This window comes from Schistocerca serialis, chromosome 4, assembly GCF_023864345.2.
Source record: "Schistocerca serialis cubense isolate TAMUIC-IGC-003099 chromosome 4, iqSchSeri2.2, whole genome shotgun sequence".
In the NCBI taxonomy this organism is placed as follows: domain Eukaryota; kingdom Metazoa; phylum Arthropoda; class Insecta; order Orthoptera; family Acrididae; genus Schistocerca; species Schistocerca serialis.
In genome coordinates this window covers 476,607,654-476,625,493 of record NC_064641.1, presented here as the reverse complement: position 1 = coordinate 476,625,493, position 17,840 = coordinate 476,607,654, and the positions used below count along the sequence as shown (strand labels likewise).

Here is a 17,840-nt window from a genome sequence, read left to right as displayed (position 1 = left end):
TTTGATGAGAAAGCAGATGCCTGAGACCAAACTGGAGTAGATGTTGATGGGAGGATGTATTGGACAGGTCTTGTATCAAGGTCTATTGTAGGGATATGTGACAAGGGGTTGGGGGCAGGAGTGGAGTAGGGATGGACAAGGGTATTGTATAGGTTTGGTGGGTGGCAGAATACCACTGTGGAAGAAGTGGGAGGGATAGTAGGAATAACAGTCTTCAGGGCATGATGACAGATAACTGAAACCCTGTTGGAGAAAGTGATTCAGTAGTTCCAGTTCTTGGTGACACTGAGAGGGGAGTGCTCCTTTGTGGCCGGAAGGTGGGAGGTGGTAAGTGACTGGAAAAACAAGGCACGTAATCTGGACTGAGGGTGAGGACACCCTATCCACATTGCTCCAAAACCTTAACATCTTCTCCCCATTCACCTCACCTAGTACTCCTCATCCCAATAAACCTCTTTCCTCATTGTTGGCAGCTACTTCAGGGATGGCTATATCAGCACCTCCATTCATATTAAACCTACCAACCAACAGCTATACCCCCACTTCAACAGCTACCTCTTGTGCAATAAATAATTGAAAGTGTTCCCATACTTTATGTACACCCTGTATTTTCCCATCACCACCTACTCCATTCTGGTCACAGGCATCTCTTATCCCATCAAAAGCAGAATTACCTGTCAAAGCAAAGTGATATACGAACTAAGCTGCAACCACTATGCTCTTTTCTACGTCGGCATGATGTCATACAAGCTGTGTATCCTCATGAATGGCCACCGACAAACAGTGGCCAAGGAACAGCTGGACCACCCAGTTGCTGAGCACGTTGCCCAAGAGAACATTCTTCATTTTAATGGCTGCCTCACAGCCTGTGCCATCTGGATCCTCCCTACCAACACTAGGTTATTGAACTGTGCAGGTGGGATTCTCCGTGCAGTATCTTACATTCTTGTAACCCCCTTGGCCTCAGCTTTCACTAGACACTGTCCTCCATGTACTTACCCCTTCCAAGCTCCCACTCCAGTACAACACAGTCTTCCATTTCACCAATGCATCCATTAGGACTATTCACCTTCTCTGCTTCTCTCCTGTTCCACTCACAAATCCCCCCCCCCCCCCCCCCCCCCGCCCCCTGCAAACCTCCCAACTGCACGTAGCAGCCCTACCCTATCGCCATCACAACCCAGCTTGCTCCCACACACAGCACTACACTTTACCCCACCCTATCCTGCTATTCGCCACCCTCCTTGCCCCGAGCCTTCTCCATACCCTCACCACTGATTGCTGTTCTCATCAGGAGCAGATACAAGTGCGTGCGTGTGCGTCTCGGCAAGGGTGGCTGAGCGGTTCTAAGTGCTACAGTCTGGAGCCACGCGACCGCTATGGTCACAGGTTTGAATCCTGCCTCAGGCCTGGATGTGTGTGATGTCCATAGGTTAGTTAGGTTTAAGTAGTTCTAAGTTCTAGGGGACTGATGACCACAGAAGTTAAGTCCCATAGTGCTCAGAGCCATTTGTGTGTGTGTTTTCTACTTCAGATGGAGGCCTTTTGATAAAAAGATAAAATGTACAGCAATTTTTTTTATTGTTCCTGTTTGTGACTTCATGTGTCTTCGATAGGGTAAGTAGCAATCTATTCCATTGATAATATTGTTGTTATTCCATTCTGAATTTTCCGTCGTTCCATTTTGCCTAACAGCTTTTCTTCCATCCCATAACCCAGAGCTGTTTTCCTTTGTTATTATTCTCTAACTTATCACTTTGCAGTGTCAGTCATTACTTTCTCTTCTTTCATACTTGTGGATTGTAATAAAAATGAATTTAGGATGAACAACCAACAACCTCAATGCTTCAAAGAAAAAATAAGTTTCATATAGACTTCTTATGTTCTGGTGCAGTGGTCTATGGAAAGGCAGCAGTGGACATCAGAAACTGGAAATCGACAGATATTCAGAGTAAAGGAAAAGGCCTTAAAGAGTACCTTATTATTCCATTGTTATACACTATGTTATCAGAAGTATTTGCACAACCCCAAAAACATATGTTTTTCATATTAAGTGCATTGTGCTGCCAGGTGCTCCATGTCAGTGACCTTAGCAGCCAGTAGACATTATGAGAGAGCAGAATGGGACACTCCGCGGAACTCACGGGCTTTGTATGTGATTGGGTGTCACTTGTGTCATACGCCTGTACATGAGATTTCCACGCTCCTAAATATCCATAGGTACGCTGTTTCTGATGTGAGAGTGAAGTGGAAATGTGAAGGGACATGTACAGCACAAAGGCGTACAAGTCGACCTCGTCTGTTGACTGACAGAGACCACCGACAGTTTAAGAGGGTCGTAATGAGTAATAGGCAGACGTCTATCCAGACCATCACACAGGAATTCCAAACTGCATCAGGATCCACTGCAAGTACTATGACAGCTGATTTCATGGTCGAGCGGCTGCCCATAGGCCACACATCATGCAGGTAAATGCCAAATGATGCCTTGCTTGGTGTGAGGAGACAATTGGACAATTGGACAGTGGAAAAAAGTTGTGTGGAGTAACGAATCATGGTACACAATGTGGCGATCCAGTGGCAGGGTGTGGGTATGGCGAATGCCCGGTGAACCTCATCTGCCAGTGTGCCGACAGTAAAATTCGGAGGCAGTGATGTTATAGTATGGTCATGTTTTTCACGGAGGGGGCTTGCACCCCTTGTTGATTTGTGTGGCTCTATCACAGCACAGGCCTACGTTGATGTTTTAAGCACCTTCTTGCTTCCCACTGTTGAAGAGCAATTCAGGGATGGCGATTGCATCTTTAAACATGATCGAGCATCTGTTCATAACGCATGGCCTCTGGTGGAGTGGTTACATGACAATAACATCTGTGTAATGAACTGGCCTGCACAGAGCCCTGACCTGAATCCTATAGAACACGTTTGGGATGTTTTGGAATGCCGACTTCGCACCAGGCTTCACCAACCGGCATTGATACCTCTCTTCATTGTAGCACTCCATGAAGAATGGGCTGCCATTTACTAAGAAACTTTCCGGCACATGATTGAACGTATGCCTGCAAGAGTGCAAGCTCTCATCAAGGCTAAGAGTGGGTCAACACCATATTAAATTCCAGCATTACAGATGGATGGTGCCATGAACTTGTACGCCATTTTCAGCCAGGTGTCTGGATACTTTTGATCACAGTGTATAATTTGTCAGAATATATTGATGCAGGGAGTTAAATTCCAGCTAATCACTAGTGTTCATGTTATACACATTATTAACTTTTCCTGTGTCTAGGTAGCTGATAGTTTTCCATGAAATCACACAATTAACGTAAATGCTCAGGATGAATTAATATATAAAAATGGCAGCTAAGCGGTGTTAAGAGGAAGAGCAGTGGCTATTTTAAAAGTAGCAGACTTTCTCCTAATAAATATATTCTTTGCAGAAGTTGCTTGCAGTAGCTGCTTCTGTCTACCTTAAAAACGTCATTCATGAAGAAATATGAGCAAGTGCATTCTGGCTCTCTAAACAGATGCCCAACAAAAATAACATCTCATACGTAATGTAATCTCCTCATAGTAAATTGAAATCTCAAAACTGTATTTATTAATTGTTGTGCGATGTATATTTTTAAATTCTGTAAATCAGTAAGGTAACTGTGGAAAAAAGTACGTCTTCTTTTTGTGTCACTTGGTTTGTGGCTGTTTATAAAATTGAACTGTACTCTAATATCATTTCATTGTAGAAAAATTGTGAAGCAATACTGACTATCAGGGAATACTGATTACGTGTAGCAGGAATAAATTTTTAACTGCCCATTTTCATTTTTAGTGCAACACTGTTCCCTTACATAAAGCAGATACTATAACTGTTTTCATGAAATGGATGAAAATAAAGCAGATACTATAACTGTTTTCATGAAATGGATGAAAATAAGGTTGACTGGTTGCCTCCAAGTTCTGATCAGAACCTAACTGAATAATTTATTAAATTAATGGACTATGAAAGGATTTGGGTGGCAAAAACACAAATTCTTGGTATAGGCTTCTCATAAAATCATAGGTAATTGTTTTTTAATACTTTTTATTCAAATAACTTTCACTTGCTTCAGTTAACAACAAAGTTTTATTACATGCACGTACCTTGAGTGGCTACTAGACTCCAAGCCACTGTACTAATTTTTCGTCGATTTCAATTTTCTACATTGTTGCTTTTCACTTCCTTGGAAATCACTAGTTGTAATATGTTTTCTGGTCCTCCTTGGTAGTTCATGCAGTGGTGATAGTTCCATGCTGCACATGCTGTGATGTAGGGATATCTTCTGATGAAGTCCAACTGTCCCATGCCACTGGAGTACCTGAAACAAATAATAAAATACAAAACAAATACTTGAACTAACCAAGAAAAACTTTTACATAGAAATGGCATCTTCCGGTCATTTAATTCTCATATAATAAAATTAGTTGTAGGCATACTTGCTCATTTATAAACTATGAGGGTATAGAGAATTTAGTACCTGTAATGCCTATGGGAAAAATCCTGAAATTGAGTTAAATTCCATCTGCTAGACAAGAGTCTTGGCCATATTGCAAAGAAATGTGAGAAAAGATTTGCAGATATCTACAGCAACAGAATATAAAATGCTTCTGAGAGGATAGAGGCTGTATAGCATTGAAGGACAGTGTGTATCTATGCATGAATTTAACAATGGAGAAATGTATACTGGCACAAAATATTTCAACAGCTCATCAGTAAATACAGAAGATGTTAATTCATGAGTCCAGGAGGATTAAACAGTAGTGTTCATAACTAGATGTATGTTCCTGGAACTTGAGCGTGAAAGTGCCCTTGTCCTGTGATAAATTCTAATGTTAGTAGAGTTAATATAATTTGAGGTTCAAAATGTTTTATTGCTGTAGTATAACATTAGCCTTCATACATGTGCAACAGAATTTATCAGCAAGAAACTATGTTCGTCTTGTCGTATACATATTTGTGGCTTTCCAGTAATGAATAATATTTTTCCATATCAGCATTGTATTTTATCGTAATACTGAAATGCATAAAGTTTATTTACAACTTTGTTGATGTTGCACACTAAAACTATTATTAATGGGAACCTACAGCTACATCTGTTTTCAAATATATACTGTGAATGCCACTGCACAGTGCTTGGTGGAGGATACTTTATACCACCATTGGCCACACACTGTTCTATTCCATATATGAATAGAGTAAAGTGAAAAATGTTTGACCTTGTCTCTTCTCTACATGCCTTCTAATCTCTCATACCATGTCCCCTTTATAATATATACATTGGCATACCATCTTGAATACGGATTCTGGAATTGTCCCTGCAAGGTTTCATGAGAATTGTGTTGTGTTCCTTGCAGCGGTGCACATTTGAATCCATAAAGCAATGGGGCACAATGCTTAAGGCACTGCACTCACATTCAAGAGTAGCAACATGTAAATCCCCACATGGCCCTTCATGTTGACATTGTCTGTTATCTTCATAAATCAATTAAGGCAAATACTGGGATAGTTAATTTGAAAATGACATGCACAATATATGTTTGTTGGTCACCTTTAATACCTTATCCTATTAATATACAGACCTGTTATAATGCTGGCAATGAATATCCAAACTCCACTGACATTTTCCTTCAAACTAGTGTGTAGTGGACATCTGACAACTGGGAATCTACTTTAGAATAGGCCACTCTAGTGTGTGGTGTGTTGGTTCCTTAAAAGATATTCCACACTTTTCCCAGAACTATAAAAGCAAATCTATGTCTTCCATTTGACCTCCCTGCTGCCAAATTTGTACGCCTTCTTTCAATTTCATGTCTTCGGTAGTGTAAGCTCTTTGTATTAAACAAGTGGGTCATGCATCCAAGTTTGTTATTAAAGCTTTAATATGATACTATCAATTTTTCCCTTATTGATGTATTTTGAATTTAAACAATGGAAAATCCATGATGGATTAATGACAAAATAATGAAAAGGATAGATTGCTACTCACCATATAGAGGAGACCTTGAGCCAAAGAGAGGAAAAAAAAAAGACTACTAAACATGTGGCTTTTTGGCCAAAGAGTATTCTTCTAATGAGAGTCTGCCTCAGTTACAGGACCCAAAGCTCACATGTTTAGCAGTCTTTTTGTAGTGCCTGTCTGCGACTCAACATCTCCTCTATGTGGTGAGTAGCAATCTATCCTTTTCATCATATTGTTTCTTGAATTTATTAATGTTCACTACAGAATATGGAAATACTCTCCAAGTTCATCTGTTATTCCTTACAATGTGACATGTTCTTGACATCAACAGCATTGTCATGGAACCATTTGAAAACACTACTTATCATATCATATACTTTTTTGAGTAAAATGGGAACATCTGTTTCACACACACACACACACACACACACACACACACACACACACACACACACACACACACACACACATTGTGTTCCACAAATCCCATCTTGAAGGAGGGCTTTCAGGAATGTGAAACAAATCAAGTTAGTAACAGGCAAATCAGTCACTTCTGGCAACTTCCAAAAAGGCTACTAACAAAAGATTATGAATAGTGCTAATACACTGACAGTGATGATCATGGGAATGAAGTCTGCTTTGCTTGTAATATGATGCTGTCTTGATCACACTATTTTGTTTCTGTGAGTTGTTATTGAAGCATATAGATGTAATTTACAATAACAGCTTGAACCCACTAGTGTACAATTTTGATTCAATACTCAATAATTGCCAGTACCACCTTCCTCTGTACTTTTACTTCTCACATGGCCTGTCCAGTGCTGAAAATTTTATCTTCTAGCTCCAGCCTGGCTGTAAATACTTGACATCTTTTCTCATCAGCCTAATCAACTTTACTATTACTAGTAGCAGTTGTCTCCCTCAAGTGTCACTGATGAAAACATAACAGTGGAACGACAATGTGCATTGTAAAAGCTCTTTTTTGGCAACTATTTGTCGGTCTCTCGTAATCAGCTTCCAAGCAGTTGATTGTTCTTTAACCTCTGGCAGTGACAGCACATTAAAGAAAATCTTTGCATTTACTAGCTACAAGGCCAGAGCACAACATGTTTCACGAGTTTTACACTTTACAGAAATTGGTGGAGGAAATGTCATGCTAGAATAGTAAAGCTGTTTATTTGTCTTCACTGAGCAAAGTTATGATCACTCTCCTTCACTATTGGCTACTCAATAATAATTTCATTCTCTGCAGTACTGTCATACCCATACCATTGTAAACTTAACCAACAGTCAGTTCTTGCCTATTCGGTCTTCTACACATCATTGTGTTACACATTACTAACTCTTCACACCTTCCCCTTAGATTTACTGCACTAAATGATCATGAAGTTTTGGGAGGTTACATCTATTGCACTTTTAGAGATCAAATAACATCATGGATTTGCAGCTGGTACTGTTGCTCTAGTCAGTTCTTAGGTGTTGTCCATCACCTGTCACAAAGGTGATATGTAAGTAACTACATGCATGTAATGTTGCCAGCAGCAAAAAAGAGTGTAATGAGTTGCAACTACAATTAATGAGGCTCTTATTGCACATTTGCAAAGTACAAGTAATGTTTGTTAATTTACTTATTGAGAGTACAATGAGCCTGAAGCTTTGTTAATTGTGCTTTGGAAGCTTAGTATTTCAAATGTACATTTCTGTGCCAATTTTTGAAATAGTCAATCAGTTGGTATTTGACAGTTATTTATCAGCATTTTCATTGTTAGAATAACTGTGGGTCGATATCAAAAATTAGATGGAAAGAGGAAAGATTAGCCATGTCCATTGGCAATATTACACAGAGAAGACTTTTTTTGAAGAAATTAAGTTTTCTTAAATTTTATGTTTAATGTATTCACACTGTTTAATTATGTGAGGCAGACATTCATTATTCTGCCAATTGTTTCAGGGAGACGGCACAGCTTTTATCTTTAGGAATACAAAGGATGTGTTTACATTTTCAATGCACTGCAAGAAGAATTTTCCATTTCGGAAGCAGAAGAGCGATCTAGACATCGAACTTGATACAGGCACCAGTGATGCTGAATTTATGATGCAGCTTTGTGTAAAGTATCATATTGTACCAAATATCTCATTCACCCTACCGAATTGCCTCTGAATTACCAGTGTATATTGAAATAGTGATTGCTTGAAAAATATGGTGAAAATTTTTATAAAACATTATAATTCCAGTTGATTTCATTTTTTCTCCACATTGATGAAAGGTAGATGTTAAAATTTCAGTTCAGTTAATGAGTACATAACATCAAAATAATTTATGTACATGTAACAGATTGCTCCCTAAGAAACAATGTGAAATGATGTTGAATACATCCTGTGGACCCCCCCCCCCCCCCCCCCCCCCGAACCATGGACCTTGCCGTTGGTGGGGAGGCTTGCGTGCCTCAGCGATACTGATGGCCGTACCGTAGGTGCAACCACAACGGAGGGGCATCTGTTGAGAGGCCAGACAAACATGTGGTTCCTGAAGAGGGGCAGCAGCCTTTTCAGTAGTTGCAGGGGCAACAGTCTGGATGATGGACTGATCTGGCCTTGTAACATTAACCAAAACGGCCTTGCTGTGCTGGTACTGGAAACGGCTGAAAGCAAGGGGAAACTACAGCCGAAATTTTTCCCGAGGACATGCAGCTTTACTGTATGATTAAATGATGATGGCGTCCTCTTGGGTAAAATATTCCGGAGGTAAAATAGTCCTCCATTCGGATCTCCGGGCGGGGACTACTCAAGAGGACGTCGTTATCAGGAGAAAGAAAACTGGCATTCTACGGATCGGAGCGTGGAATGTCAGATCCCTTAATCGGGCAGGTAGGTTAGAAAATTTAAAAAGGGAAATGGATAGGTTAAAGTTAGATATAGTGGGAATTAGTGAAGTTCGGTGGCAGGAGGAACAAGACTTTTGGTCAGGTGATTACAGGGTTATAAATACAAAATCAAATAGGGGTAATGCAGGAGTAGGTTTAATAATGAATAAAAAAATAAGAATGCGGGTAAGCTACTACAAACAGCATAGTGAACGAATTATTGTGGCCAAGATAGACACAAAGCCCATGCCTACTACAGTAGTACAAGTTTATATGCCAACTAGCTCTGCAGATGATGAAGAAATTGATGAAATGTATGACGAGATAAAAGAAATTATTCAGGTAGTGAAGGGAGACGATAATTTAACAGTCATGGGTGACTGGAATTCGTCAGTAGGAAAAGGGAGAGAAGGAAACATAGTAGGTGAATATGGATTGGGGGGAAGAAATGAAAGAGGAAGCCGCCTTGTAGAATTTTGCACAGAGCATAACTTAATCATAGGTAACACTTGGTTCAAGAATCATAAAAGAAGGTTGTATACCTGGAAGAATCCTAGAGATACTAAAAGGTATCAGATAGATTATATAATGGTAAGACAGAGATTTAGGAACCAGGTTTTAAATTGTAAGACATTTCCAGGGGCAGATGTGGATTCTGACCACAATCTATTGGTTATGAACTGCAGATTGAAACTGAAGAAACTGCAAAAAGGTGGGAATTTAAGGAGATGGGACCTGGATAAACTGAAAGAACCAGAGGTTGTAGAGAGTTTCAGGGAGAGCATAAGGGAACAATTGACAGGAATGGGGGAAAGAAATACAGTAGAAGAAGAATGGGTAGTTCTGAGGGATGAAGTAGTGAAGGCAGCAGAGGATCGAGTAGGTAAAAAGACGAGGGCTAATAGAAATCCTTGGGTAACAGAAGAAATATTGAATTTAATTGATGAAAGGAGAAAATATAAAAATGCAGTAAATGAAGCAGGCAAAAAGGAATACAAACGTCTCAAAAATGAGATCGACAGGAAGTGCAAAATGGCTAAGCAGGGCTGGCTAGAGGACAAATGTAAGAATGTAGAGGCTTGTCTCACTAGGGGTAAGATAGATACTGCCTACAGGAAAATTAAAGAGACCTTTGGAGAGAAGAGAACCACTTGTATGAATATCAAGAGCTCAGATGGCAACCCAGTTCTAAGCAAAGAAGGGAAGGCAGAAAGGTGGAAGGAGTATATAGAGGGTTTATACAAGGGTGTTGTACTTGAGGACAATATTATGGAAATGGAAGAGGATGTAGAGAAGATGAAATGGGAGATAAGATACTGCGTGAAGAGTTTGACAGAGCACTGAAAGACCTGAGTCGAAACAAGGCCCCGGGAGTAGACAACATTCCATTAGAACTACTGATGGCCTTGGGAGGGCCAGTCATGACAAAACTTACCATCTGGTGAGCAAGATGTATGAGACAGGCGAAATACCCACAGACTTCAAGAAGAATATAATAATTCCAATCCCAAAGAAAGCAGGTGTTGACAGATGTGAAAATTACCGAACTATCAGTTTAATAAGTCACAGCTGCAAAATACTGACGCGAATTCTTTACACACGAATGGAAAAATTGGTAGAAGCGGACCTCGGGGAAGATCAGTTGGGATTCTGTAGAAATGTAGGAACACGTGAGGCAATACTAACCTTACGACTTATCTTAGAAGAAAGATTAAGAAAAGGCAAACCTACGTTTCTAGCATTTGTAGACTTAGAGAAAGCTTTTGACAACGTTAACTGGAATACTCTCTTTCAAATTCTGAAGGTGGCAGGGGTAAAATACAGGGAGCGAAAGGCTATTTACAATTTGTACAGAAAGCAGATGGCAGTTATAAGAGTCGAGGGGCATGAAAGGGAAGCAGTGGTTGGGAAAGGATTGAGACAGGGTTGTAGCCTCTCCCCGATGTTATTCAATCTGTATATTGAGCAAGCAGTAAAGGAAACAAAAGAAAAATTCGGAGTAGGTATTAAAATTCATGGAGAAGAAGTAAAAACTTTGAGGTTCGCCGATGACATTGTAATTCTGTCAGAGACAGCAAAGGACTTGGAAGAGCAGTTGAATGGAATGGACAGTGTCTTGAAAGAAGGATATAAGATGAACATCAACAAAAGCAAAACGAGGATAACGGAATATAGTCAAATTAAATCGGGTGATGCTGAGGGGATTAGATTAGGAAATGAGACACTTCAAGTAGTAAAGGAGTTTTGCTATTTAGGGAGTAAAATAACTGATGATGGTCGAAGTAGAGAGGATATAAAATGTAGACTGGCAATGGCAAGGAAATCGTTTCTGAAGAAGAGAAATTTGTTAACATCGAGTATAGATTTAAGTGCCAGGAAGTCGTTTCTGAAAGTATTTGTATGGAGTGTAGCCATGTATGGAAGTGAAACATGGACGATAACTAGTTTGGACAAGAAGAGAATAGAAGCTTTCGAAATGTGGTGCTACAGAAGAATGCTGAAGATTAGATGGGTAGATCACATAACTAATGAGGAGGTATTGAATAGGATTGGGGAGAAGAGAAGTTTGTGGCACAACGTGACTAGAAGAAGGGATCGGTTGGTAGGACATGTTTTGAGGCATCAAGGGATCACAAATTTAGCATTGGAGGGCAGCGTGGAGGGTAATAATCGTAGAGGGAGACCAAGAGATCAATACACTAAGCAGATTCAGAAGGATGTAGGTTGCAGTGGGTACTGGGAGATGAAGAAGCTTGCACAGGATAGAGTAGCATGGAGAGCTGCATCAAACCAGTCTCAGGACTGAAGACCACAACAACAACAACATCCTGTGGAACACTATGTATGTGATAATCTGCTTCTCCTCAGGAGAGATGACAATGAGCAGCAGTAAAAGAATTTATTAGTGATTAGATAACCACAAACTCTACCAGCAGATCATACAATAAAAAGTCTACTAAGCCATCGTAGAACACTCAGCACATCACTGGCCATATCACAAAACCAAACCACATCAGTTGTAACTGTCATCTTCAAGCTCCTCTATAGCTCTTTCACATAACTGTGAGTCCTGCAGGACAAATAGATTTATCCCTGCTGACTGCACAGTGATTGGTCTACATGATCATCCTGTAGGATTATGGGCTCTACCAATAATAAAACTGCAGACCCTGTGCTAACGACATAGTCAATCAAGCTGTCCGCATCTTTATCAGTGCTGCTGTCTTTCCCAGAACCATACTTGAACTTGGATTCTATACCACATGTTATTAACCGTCTCCTCATCCATATCACTATTATTCAGTGTTATCCAGATCTGTGTCCAGTACTGCATTCCTCCTGCAGAGAATTGACACATAAGCAAAGCTGAGAATCCATTTCCTACTGAAATTGTCTTGATAGCGAGGTTAGTTTTCTTCTAGACTGTAGAATGTGACTCTCTCTGTGTGTGTGTGTGTGTTTTTTTTTGTGTACATTTGATAAAGAACTTAGTCCAGTAGCTGGTAATCTTTCAGTATACCCTTCTGCCAATGAACGTATACTACCGCTCATTAATTTCATTGCACCTTGGTATTTCAGATTTACAACACAAATTAAATGTTATTTCTCACAAAATATAATTATATTAACTTCCACATATATAATACAATCACAATCATTATATTTTACTTTCATCAAAATATCCTCCTTTGGATTTAATGACTGCCTCACAAACTCAAGGCATGTGGTCAATCAGTTTTCACAGGTATCGTGAATCTATATGATTCCACATATCGTTAACATTATTCCAGCTGTTCCTTGCTGGATGTATTAACTTCCCTGACACGTCTGTCCACTTCATCCCAAACCATTTCAATGGGATTACAATCGGGGCTTTGGGGCGTATCACTCAGTACTTTCTGTTTTTCCTTGTAGTTCGTACAGTATGCCGACCGATTTTTTGGGTCATTATCTTGTTGCAAGGTGAACCCTTTCCCTATTAAGTGCAATCTGCTTCATATTGCATAATAATGAAGTATGTGATGGTACTGCTTCTGATCCATACATCCTTCTATTTTCACAATGTGGCCAACTTTATCTCTGGCTAAACATCCCCAAACCATAATAGAACCTCCATTGTGTTTAACTGTAGATAGAACACACTGCTGGGCTACCCTTTCCCCTACAAATCGGCAAACAAATATTCTCCACCTAGTTCCAAAAATCTCTAACTTCAATTAATTGGTGAACAACACCTTCTTCTACTCTTCCGATGTCTGCTTATGATGTTTTCTAGCCCATTCAAGTCTCTTCTGTTTATTTATGGGCCTTAGAAGGGGGTTTTCTTGCTGTGACACACCCTTTCAAGCCGGCTTCAGTCAGTCTTCTTTTTACTGTTACAACAGATATTGTTGTTGTGTTCATTTCTACCAATTCTGCTCGAATTTGTGGTGCTGTTTTGAATCTATTTCTCTTACTGGTAATCCTGATGTATCTATCATCAAATTTTAGTTGTTTTACAAGGTCATCCTGGCTGTGGTATGTCCTTATTGCTACCTGTTGTGTTCTGGTGGTGAAGAGCGTATTGCACTGCCCTTATAGACACACTACACTGTTTCGCAATTTGGTAAATAGATAAACCTTGAAGGAACTGACATGCAGGAACCACATGTCGTGTATCACAGCAATGCTTGCCATTCGCTGTGGACATCACATCACTACAGGGAACAACACAGGTGCACCAAAAGTGGCATCCGTCAGCAAATAGGTAAACAAACATATCAGATAAGTACATAATATTTATGTACACAGCACTGTTTGCTGGATACTATTGTATCTCGATGACCAAAAACAAAAATCATGACATATGTACAACTGTTGTACTACTCCTTTGCTTCATCAACTGTACCAATGGTATTAGATCTTATCTACAGAGAACTAGATGTCATTTATTGGGCGTATTGAAATTACTGAGCGGTAGTGTATACCAAAGTGAACAGCGCAATCTATCCTATTTCATACTGTTGTTTTTGATGCCAGATTTTCCATTATTTTACATTGTGTAATGCAATGTACCAGGATGATAAATAACGCAAATCACAAACCCACTGAATTTTGCAAAAATATCTGCAGTTATGTTTTTGATCATGTGACATATGTATTAGTGATGAAACAGGGTGATACAAAGAGTTAGTCATTACAGTTGCTTTGTGTCTTTGGCATCATGTTTGCTGTCCATATAATTTGTACAGTATCCACAGCATTTGAACACAGGGCATATAATGCATCACCAAGATCTTTCCTCAGTAAATTATAAGACTGTATTGCTGATGTAATATTGAAATTGTGTAAGCTGACGCCATATCTGACTACACGCTCACAGATGAGGGATATGACTGCAGCAAAATGTGACAATGTAATGCACTTTGCCTGTTATTATCATGTTAGCATGGCATACTACACACTGTGTGTGTCTTACCACATGTTAGACATATCAGTCAGTTCCCTGTATCAACATGTTGGTGCCAAGATTTGGTGCATGACTCCCCACCAATGAACAGCAAGGCAGAATTCATATTAATATATATTCATGATATCATTTTTATATATCTAAAAACAAAGATGATGTGACTTACCAAATGAAAGCGCTGGCAGATCAACAGACACACAAACAAACACAAACATACACACAAAATTCAAGCTTTCGCAACAAACTGTTGCCTCATGAGGAAAGAGGGAAGGAGAGGGAAAGACGAAAGGATGTGGGTTTTAAGGGAGAGGGTAAGGAGTCATTCCAATCCCGGGAGCGGAAAGACTTACCTTAGGGGGAAAAAAGGACGGGTATACACTCGCACACACACACATATCCATCCACACATATACAGACACAAGCAGACATATTTAAAGACAAAGAGTTTCGATATATATTTCCTATGTGGAATGTTTCCCTCTATTATAATGATATCATTTTTATTTGTATTTACACGTCAAGTTCCTTAGGACCAAATTGAAGAGCAAATGTCCAAGGTCATGGAACGTGTCAGTACATGAAATTACAACATAAAAGTAATAACAGATAAAAATAAAATGTTTATGAACCCAAAAAAAGTCAGTCCATAAGTTTAAGTAAATGCAATCAACAATATAACAAGATTCAACTTACTTGTTCAAGGAACTCCTCGACAGAATAGAAGGAGTGACCCAGTTTCGATTTGAAAGCGCGTGGATTATTGCTAAGATTTTTTAATTCGATTGGTAGCTTATTGAAAATGGATGCAGCAGTATACTGCACACGTGTCTGCACAAGAGTTAAGGAAGTCCGATCCAAATGCAGGTTTGATTTCTGCCGAGTATTAATGAGTGAAAGCTGCTTATTCTTGGGAATAAGCTAATATTCTTAACAAGAAATGACAGTAAGGAATATATACATATACAGGGCTATTACAAATGATTGAAGCGATTTCATAAATTCACTGTAGCTCCATTCATTGACATATGGTCACGACACACTATAGATATGTAGAAAAACTCATAAAGTTTTGTTCGGCTGAAGCCGTACTTCAGGTTTCAGCCGCCAGAGCGCTCGAGAGCGCAGTGAGACAAAATGGCGACAGGAGCCGAGAAAGCGTATGTCGTGCTTGAAATGCACTCACATCAGTCAGTCATAACAGTGCAACGACACTTCAGGACGAAGTTCAACAAAGATCCACCAACTGCTAACTCCATTCGGTGATGGTATGCGCAGTTTAAAGCTTCTGGATGCCTCTGTAAGGGGAAATCAACGGGTCGGCCTGCAGTGAGCGAAGAAACGGTTGAACGCGTGCGGGCAAGTTTCACGCATAGTGATGTGAAAGATTCAGTGTTTAAACCTCCTCTACCAAGAAACGTGCCAGAACTGCGAGCTCGCATCAACAATGCTTTCGAACTCATTGATGGGGACATGCTGCGCCGAGTGTGGGAGGAACTTGATTATCGGCTTGATGTCTGCTGAATCACTAAAGGGGCACATATCGAACATTTGTGAATGCCTAAAAAAACTTTTTGAGTTTTTGTATGTTTGTACAAAGCATTGTGAAAATATCTCAAATAATAAAGTTATTGTAGAGCTGTGAAATTGCTTCAATCATTTGTAATAACCCTGTATATTGAGAGGCCAATGTCAAAATAGCCAGACAAGTAAACAGGTGTCAACAAGAGATTTGTTGACTTACACCACTTATTGCCCTAACCGCCCATTTCTGAGCCAAAAATATCCTTTTAGAATGGGAAGAGTTATCCCAGAATATAATGCCATACAACATAAGTAAATGAAAATAAGCAGAGTAGACTAATTTTTGTGTTGAACGATCACTCGCTTCAGATACCAATCAAATAGTAAAAATGGCAGTATTAAGTCTTTGAACAATATCCTGATCGTGGGCTTTCCACAACAGTTTATATCTATCTGAACACCTAGAAATTTGAACTGTTCAGGTTCACTAATCATAAGCCCGTTCTGTGAAATTAAAACTGAGTCTTACTGTTTATTTTCTACAAGCCATGAACTTAGGTCATGAACTGCACTATTTGAAACCGAGCCAATGTTGCACACAACATCCTTTACTACCAAGCTAGTGTAATCAGCCAACAGAAATATTTTAGAGTTACCCGTAATACTAAAGGGTATATCATTTATATAAATAAGGAACAGGAGTGGCCCCAACACTGATCCCTGGGGCATCCCCCACTCGACCGTACCCCACTCAGACCCCACATCACAGCCATTCTCAACATTGTAAATAATGACCTTTTTCTGTCTGTTACTAAAGTAAGAGGTGAACCAATTGTGAGCTACTCCCCGTGTTCCGTAATGGTCCAACTTCTGGAGCAATATTTTGTGATCAGCACAATCAAGCGCCTTAGTTAAATCAAAAAATATGCCTAACATTCAAACCTTTTGTTTAACCCATCCAGTACCTCACAGAGAAAAGAGAATATAGCATTTTCAGTTGTTAAGCGGCTTCTAAAGTCGAACTGTACATTTGATAGCAAATCGTGTGATATAAAATGATCAATTATCCTTACATACAAAGCCTTTCCAATAACTTTAGCAAACACTGATGGCATACAAATAGGTCTAAAATTGTCTACATTATCCCTTTCTCCCTTTCTATAAAGCGGCTTTACTACTGAGTCCTTTAATCGTTCAGGAAACTGACCATTCCTAAAAGAAAAATTACAAATATGGTTAAATACAGGTCTAATATATGCAGCACAGTACTTTAATATTCTGCTAGGCACTCCACCATAACCATGAGAGTCCTTAGTCTTCAGTGGTTTAATTATTGATTCAATCTCCCCCTTCCCCCCAGGGGGTCCACAACTCCTTTGTGGATACGTGCGTAGCGAGCACGGGACCCTGAGCTAATGTGGCCCTCCTTCCTTTCTGGGCTGCATACCTTCCTTTTCCACATCCTTCCCCATCCCCCATCTTCGCCCCCCCCCCCCCCCCCCCCCCGCCCCCTCCCCGTCACCTCCACCTCTTTCCTTCCCTTTCTCCACCTCTGGGAGCAAGTTTTGTGCCTACGTCCGGAGATGGACGCTCGAAAATGTAACGCATTCTTCGCCTTCTCTCCTTGCAAGTCTTCATCCTTCCTTTGTCCTTCTCTTTTCCTTACCTCTTCTCTTTATCCTTTCTCCGCTGCAGTGTTTGAGACCTCTCTTCTTTCCTTTCCCCTTCTTTGTTTTTCCCTTTCTCTTTTTTCCTCCCTCTGCATGTCTGTAGGGCGACCCACGCATTTCCATGCTTAGCCGGTGATAGGGGTAACGCGTATTCCCCGACCCGGGTAGACAGGTAGGACACGTACGTACCCCCTGGTAACGACCAGGCCCAGGGAGGGTTGATTACTCGAGCTGATACCTTCCGAAAGTGCCGATTGGTCCCTCCATCCATTTCTCGGGAGGTGTGACCTGAGGTGTGAACAATCACCTAAGGCGGGAGTGCCCTCAGAGAGGGCCCCCACAAGGG

General features: G+C 40.2%; 1 protein-coding gene across 3 annotated transcripts in view; it reads left to right on the top strand.

Moving 5' to 3' along the window:
* Nucleotides 1-17,840, top strand: part of LOC126475157 (uncharacterized protein SYNPCC7002_A1628-like) — a 61,119-nt gene that overhangs the window by 21,417 nt on the left and 21,862 nt on the right. For all 3 annotated transcript variants that reach the window (XM_050102777.1, XM_050102778.1, XM_050102779.1), the window contains one exon: nt 7,942-8,097. In XM_050102777.1, coding sequence (XP_049958734.1) covers nt 7,942-8,097 — 156 coding nt within the window. The remainder of the gene's footprint in view (nt 1-7,941; nt 8,098-17,840) is intronic.